The following is a 7,536-nucleotide window of genomic DNA, read 5'->3' on the forward strand; positions in this document are numbered from 1 at the left end:
AAAACCTTCCTATTTTAGCAACAGGACAAGACACTGTGGCCTACAAACGAGGGAAAGATCAATTTTGATCACAACCGTTAAATAATGATCAAATTGTTAATCCATTTAGAGTTAGTTTACTGGTTGACTTGAGATCTGAAGTTTGTTGTGCTTAAGATCTCATGTTCGATTTAGTTGGTGTCAATTTAGGAGAACAAGTTCACGCGAATTCATCTCTGTCTTTAAATGAGACTCCGCAAGTGGAAGGTGTGATCGATCTCTTCAGAGTAATCGATTTTTAGAACGAATATTAAAATTAAAAAAAAAAAGGTCATATTAACCGGTGCTCCTGAGGCACTGGTTAAAAAAATTAAAAGAGAAAATTTTAAATTGAAAATGTTACTTTTTTTACTTTGAAAACACAAGTTCCAATGTAACATTAGTATATATACAAACACGGGTTAATATTTCACTTAAAAAAATATAAAATGCTAACAAAATTAGATGTGGGCCCCAGTCAATCCAAACGTGTAATACCACGAAGCCGTCCACAAAACAATCGTGTTTTGTTTTTCTGAACAAAAAGGCGGCTAACCTAAACACAGTATTCGAGAACCAATAAGTGTTGCTTTACAGATACCCAATAATAACTCGACACGTGGAAAATACTGAGAACCCAACCTTGACTAACCCCACTTAAGACGCCGTTAGAAATGGGTCATGTCATTGTCATCACCACTGAAATAATTTAAAACTGGAAATAAATTCACTGTATCACTGGAAATAATTTAAAGGAAAAAAATTAGGTCATAATTTAAAAATAAAATAAAAAAATTGAGGTACTAGTCATCGGAATTTTTACAAAAAATAAAGTTATATCATATGAATGCCAATTTTTTAAATTAATGTCTCCCCTTATTAAATTTAATTTCTTTAGCTAAATGAATCAATAGATATTTCTTTTACTTGAGGTTCATTATTTCCATTCTCTAATTTTGATCCATTTTTCTTTTAATTTCGAAGAAAATATCAACATTACAAAGAAAACAGACAAGAGAATGGACAATAATTGTAGACACAAGATTTTATAAAACTTAACATTATTATTATTTCACAATTTCATACATAGATAGTCCATCTATATTTGTAAAGAGTAACACTGTCATTGTCACTTTACTATATCCACTATTTACATCCCCAAAACTTACATATAATTTACTCTAGAAAACCAACCTATACTATTGTCATTACCATCTTTAACTTAGTCCAAAGGAACTTTTTGCTTATTTTCCTACACCATTCCTTTTTACCAAACTATAGTATCTCACAGATGTTTATTTTTCCTAACCTTTCCACTCCTATTGGATTTTTCCTATATACACAAACAAACACTATTAACGACAGCACTTCCATCACTGGCCCTTTTCACCAAAAAGCTCTAGCAGTGGAACTGATGAAGCAGCATAGAGACAGATACCTTAGATTTTTTTCGTATCTATATTAAAGGCGAACTTGGATTCCCTTAAGTCAAGGGATCCCACATTCACGTAGTCAGGACATTAGTGGCTGTTCAATTTGGACGATCATTGATGTTCCAACTGCGTGAATGCAATGAATCTCTAACTATAGGGGAGCTCGACTCATTAAGGGCATTATAGCAATAACCTATGATCTGTTTTTTAGTATTGCAGCACTAGTCCTCCCATTGGGGCACGATGCGGAATTCCCTTTCTTCTTTTGGCTGATCTGTAATTGACTGTTGGTGGTGGTGTTGAAGGAGTGAAGCTTTGCACCTTAATGTTCTTCAGTCTTCCATGGCTGCAACTGCTGCTGTGTGAATCCTCTGAGTCTGATATCATTGAAGCACGAGCTGACTTGTTCTTCTTCTGGAAATTCATTGAAGTTCCAACAATCTAGAATTCATAGTTGCATAGATTAGTATCCAATGCCATAGACTCAAAAGTCAAAACAAGAATAAATTATCTTGACAAGTCAATAAAATTAAATTGAATTGAATGCAAAAGGGTCCATATTGAAATGACAAAATTTCAAAGGTTGGGTATAGGAACAAATTGAAAAGTTAAAAATAAACCTATATTAGCATTCATGATTATAAGCAAAGTCAACCCACTTTTAAGTGCTAGCTTGAAAATAAAGCAAATAGTTTTTTTCTTAAAGAGATACCATTGATCAATATTTTAATTAGTGGATTGATAATAAAAAAAATGAAAATAATGATGTTGAGTCTTGTATTTTAGAGAATTACAGTCAAATGCAGCTATTATAGACTATGGTTATGTGGACAAATGTAGTTGATGTGACCTCAATGCATTACATTGAGGTCTTGACAATATCCAAAATTGCAATCAAAAAATGTGATCAATGCAACCTCAATCATCATTAACAAATTGAAACATCAAAATCCTTGATTTAACGGCCAAAAGTTTGGTGACGGATTATTATTACTACTATTTTGGGAGTTACTCTTATTCAAATGGTTAGAAGGGGAAGACATTATGTGAAGGAATGTAAAAATACCTTGCAGCCAAGAGAACAGAATCGAAAGGAATCGAGAAGGCTACGCTCGCAGACTTCACAAGTGTTGGTGACACCTTTTCCGGGCCTTGGCTGAGGCCTCTCATTCAAGAACACAACCCTTGCACTGTTGATAATATAGGTTTGAACACCTGTTATGTCCAACACTTTCTGAATCTCATTCACCCTAATCACATCATGGTATGAAGACCTCCTTATCTATATCACACAAAAAACAGAGTTCATTAGAAAGGACTAACCAGGTTATTGCATTGAAAAGCTAACACATTTTTCACTTCTGCAACACTGAACTAGACACAGACACCCGACACAACAATGACACTAACTCATCGACATCAATATTAGTTTTAAAAAATAATTGAATTGATTGTAGTTACTAGTGGCAGACACCAACATCAAATGTCGGTGTCTGACACCAACATGTGTCAAACATTGAACACACATCCAATCTAAACCATCGGTGCGTGGTGGTTACGAACAATAAATGGGAATTTATGGATAATTGGTTGAGTACAAATTGAAAACAGCAAAAGGACCAAATCCAAAGTAAAAGTGATGGTTTTTCTGACAACAAAAACAGGAACACAATAAATGTGTCAAAGGGTAAAAGAACAACTACAAACAACAGTTGAAATCACACAACTTTAATGAATTCAATGGTTGTAACAACTAACAAACCTGAATAGCACGATGATCTTTGTGGTAATTGAGACAGAGTGAGCAAAGAGCACCATTCATACAATCCAAACAATACATATTGCACTCACTCTTGTGTGAATCAGCATGCAACTTGCATTGAACAAAGAAACGCTCTTTCAGCAGAGGTTTCAACCATGGTGGCCACCTGTTTTCCTCATCATCAGGACCTCCAGCACCCTTCAAAAAAATTATCAAATTTTGAATCAGACCCACAATTCAAAATCACAAATAAAATCCAAATCATTGCATTCCCAATTTTATTTCTAAAAAATTAAGACTAGTTTTCCAAGTTAACTCAGAAATAATGAACACACAATGAGTGTCTGAGCTAAATAAAAATAAAACTGGGAAAAAAATTAAAATTTGAATCAGACCCAGAATTCATAAACACAAATAATACCTAAAATCATTGCATTCCAAATTTTTTTACAAAAAAAAAAAAAATTGTAAAAAAATTAACACTAATATTTCAGGTCAACTCAGAAATAATGAATACACAATGAGAGTCTGAGCTAAAAGAAAAACTCAATTTTGAATCAGACCCAGAATTCAAAAACACAATTAAAACCCAAAAACATTACACTTCCAAAAAAAATTATAAAATTCACACTAATTCTTCAAGTCAAGTCACAAATAATGAACACACAACGAAGGACTGAACTAAATAAAAACAAAACCGTGTAAAAAAAACAAATTTTGAATGAGACCCAGAATTCAAAAACACAAACAATACACAAAATCATTGCATTTCCCAAAAAATTAACACTAGTTTATCAAAGTCAATTCACAAATAATGAACCAACAATGAGAGTGTGAGCTAAATGAAAACAAAACATGTAATAGAAAATTGATGAAAGAGTTTTGATTTACCATGATTCTCCTGTTTTTGGGCTTAATTTCACGGACAGTATCTTGATTTTCAAACGCCATCTTGAAGAATTTGATTGGAGACACTAAAAATTTAGTGTATTTTTGTGATGAATGTGAGAAAGTGGGTTTATGTGTATGTGTGTGTTGTTTATTGGGAGAGAATAAAAAGAGAGAAAAATGTGTAGAGAGAGAGTGAAGTTTAGAACTATTTGAGGCGGTGAAAGAGGGAATGGGTTTTTGTAGAACTTTGAAGGCGGTAGTAGTAATGTGTTTTTTTCTAGAGAGAGAAAATTATGAGAGAGAGAGAGAGAGAGTGAGAGAGGGGTCATTCTTATCCTCATAAAAGTCTTCATAACCAAACCTAGCTCCAAACCAAAACCTAAAACCAAACCAAAAGATACGTGTGCAATGAATCCACTACTACTTTGTTTTTTATGTATTTTCTTTCATTGTCATATTCTAAGTCATTGGTCTTATCAATTTTTGTTGTTTTTATACTATATAGACTATAGTACTTTACTATATTTGATTATTTAATGGTTATGTTGCACCTCATAATTAGTGTTTAACACAATTATTTTATTGGATGATTGTTAATTTGGTTGTGGGTTTGGGGCACACCTGGTTAGACCTCTTGTTAAGTTAAATACTCTAGATAAGTTGGCTTATGCATTTGTTTGTTTCTCTTAATTTCTTTTTATAATTTGTATACTTTAGACTTCTCTAGGATCCTTGTCCTAGTCCAAGTTGCATTGGTTATTATTGATATTGAAATGTTTTATGTACAATGAGGTGTTTTTTTTTAAGCAATATATGATGAAGTGTTAACTTAGTGTTTGTTTGATTTCTCGATAAATCATCATCATTGTACATTTATAGCTCCTTTCTTAGCAGTTTTTTAAGCGTAAAATGTGTTAACTTAGTGTTTGTTTGGTTTCTTGATGAATCACTACCATGTACATTTATTACCCCTTTTGTAGCAGATTTTTAAGCTTCAAATGTTAACTTCAATCTACGATGTACATCTAATGTGGTCACACCGTGATATTTCAAAATATCAAATTCTCATTTAATTATTTTGAGATCTTATCTCCCAAATATATGGATATATTTTTCATGTATATGCATAAATACAAATAAAAAAAAATTCATCATTGGAAGATGTTAGGACTATATAAATAATTTTTTTGACTCAACATTAAGAAACATACTTAAACATATAGATCATTGAAATTAGATAAAGTTTTACGTTGTATTATTGATTTAAATTAATATGAGTCTCACACATTGGAAATAGGTTCCACTTAAAGTGGTGGGACATACATTAGTTTCATCAAATAAAAGAGTGATCGTTAGAGAAATTGTTGAAAAGAGAGTATCCTTATCATTATTCTTGATTAATAATATGTTAGAATATTCTCTCATGTAGTATTTTAACATCCAAAAGTGAATTTTAATATTTCACTTAATGCATTTAACTCAACATTTTTTTTCATTTTTATTCTCCTCCTCAAGTATTTCACAAGGTCTCAACAATGAGATTTTAAATAGTATTTAAAATATCATTGAAAAATAATTTAACATGACTCAAAAGTGTTTATAAAAGTCTGAATGGTTGTTGTTTATAGATTATATTGTTAGTTAAAAGTAGATAACTTGCGATGAAATTTCTCTAAATTCTGAATGCAACTATGATCTGTCAACCAAGTCGTTTTTGTTAATCCATAGTCTGAAACAGATAAAACTAGGATTAGAAAAACAAAAAACACACAGAAAACAACTCAAACCATTTTACTCTAAAATGTTAAACATTGAATGGATCAGGCATTGGATGATTTTGTTCGCCGCATCTTGGATTTTTAGAAAATGATATGTAGATAATTTTATAAATAATTTAACCTTTGAAATATTGGTACCAATTAAAATAGTCCTTAAATTTTATGAATTGATGAATATATCCTTAAATTGTAACTGGGACGTTTATAGGGTGTCCCCTGTTATAATTTTGTAACGTTTACACTCATATAACTTGTCTTATTTGAAACATCATCTACGAAATCATCTCGATCAACTAAAGCTATATAATAACCTTTGTCTTTTTGAGGATAATTTTTCTATTTTTTAAACTTCTATTTCCCAAGATTTAATTTGTCTATTTGTTTGACAATATCAACCAACTAAGACATATCTTGAAGTTCTTAGCTAACCATTTTCTTTCTAAATACTTACTTAAGGCTTGTTCTAGCCATTTAAACTAATTCATACTCAAGAATCATTGTCATACATCTAGAATTAATTAATCTAAATCTACTTACGTAATCATCTAATGATCTATCATCTTTTCTTTGAATCTTTGTCAACTCGATGATATTTATGTTCATTTCTCCACTAAAGAGTTGTTCATGAAAGATGGTTTATAACAACCCCTAGTTTAGGATCAAATTCGCTGGTAGGATGGTGAATCAAGTAAAAGCATCCTTAGTTAAAAAACTAGGAAAATATTTCATTTTTAGTCATCCATCAATTGCAATATCCCCACATTTAATTTGATACCTAGCCACATGTTATATTGTGGATTCTCCTAAGTCACCATAAAGCTTGGTAAATTTGAGAACTTTATATCCTTGAGGAAGTTCTATTTGCACAACAAAATTTGGAAATAGTGACAAAATAAGTTTTGTTCACATATCCCACATTGAAATCATGTTTGTTTATAGCTTTTTCGGCCCTATCTTTGACTTGGTGCCCCCCCAATGTTTTGTCTAAATTGGTGGACAATGTTGTCTACATTTTGATTTCATTTGATTATGGTTACATTTTAAAGATCTACTATTCTAGAAACTCAAAAAGTTGTTGGATTCGAATCCTCCTAATGATTACTCTAACACCCTAATTTTCAATATTAATTGTTAGTAATATCAATAGATAATATTAAATACTATTATGGAGTAAAGTTAGTAATATTGTTATTATTAGTATTGATGCTTAATATTATTAAAATAAAGTCCTTCGTGGTTACAGGTGTTATGAATAATGAGGAAGTTAGGAGGAGTTAACTAGTCGAGTGAACAATGTGAGTAAAACAATTTTAGGAAGAATATAGTTTGCCATTGTTGATAAAATAGAGATTTGGTGTTTATTTAATATTTTATGTGAATTAAAATAATAAAGAGAGGAATGATATAATAAATAAGGGAAATGTTAACGAGTGCTCTTGGGGTACTCTTTAAGCACTTTAAATAGTAAGTTTTTAATAAAAAGTTGTGTAATGAATGCATTGAAAATTGTAATAGTTGACTTTTTAAAAGAATAATTACTAAATTTAGAATGATTAAAGAGTGTCATGGGGGCACTCGTTAACAAGACCCAATAAATAATAGAGATAGGAGGGGGTAATAAAATAAGTGGGTGAAGAGGGAGTAAATTATAATA

At 31.1% G+C, this 7,536-nt stretch overlaps 1 protein-coding gene across 1 annotated transcript; it reads right to left on the reverse strand.

Annotated features, from left to right (window-relative positions):
• Positions 1–1,096: 1,096 nt before the first annotated feature.
• On the reverse strand, positions 1,097–4,410 carry LOC11444793 (protein RGF1 INDUCIBLE TRANSCRIPTION FACTOR 1). The gene is made up of 4 exons (XM_003628748.4): positions 4,105–4,410; positions 3,214–3,411; positions 2,518–2,733; positions 1,097–1,892 (listed from the first exon to the last, which is right to left on the reverse strand). Exons 1-4 carry the CDS (start codon positions 4,162–4,164, stop codon positions 1,659–1,661), a joined length of 708 nt encoding a protein of 235 aa, XP_003628796.1. The 5' UTR covers positions 4,165–4,410; the 3' UTR covers positions 1,097–1,658.
• Between the last annotated feature and the right edge of the window lie 3,126 nt (positions 4,411–7,536).

The sequence above is a fragment of the Medicago truncatula genome, chromosome 8 (assembly GCF_003473485.1).
Source record: "Medicago truncatula cultivar Jemalong A17 chromosome 8, MtrunA17r5.0-ANR, whole genome shotgun sequence".
In the NCBI taxonomy this organism is placed as follows: Eukaryota; Viridiplantae; Streptophyta; class Magnoliopsida; order Fabales; family Fabaceae; genus Medicago; species Medicago truncatula.

What these genes read in the sequence shown, in the direction of transcription:
- LOC11444793 (XM_003628748.4), bottom strand. Translation starts at nt 4,164, where the DNA reads ATGGCGTTTGAAAATCAAGATACTGTCCGTGAAATTAAGCCCAAAAAC. An exon ending in CCAAAAACAGGAGAATCATG is followed by an intron (nt 3,412 to 4,104) that starts GTAAATCAAAAC and finishes ATTTTTTTGAAG; the next exon opens with GGTGCTGGAGGTCCTGATGA. An exon ending in TCTGTTCTCTTGGCTGCAAG is followed by an intron (nt 1,893 to 2,517) that starts GTATTTTTACAT and finishes TATGAATTCTAG; the next exon opens with ATTGTTGGAACTTCAATGAA.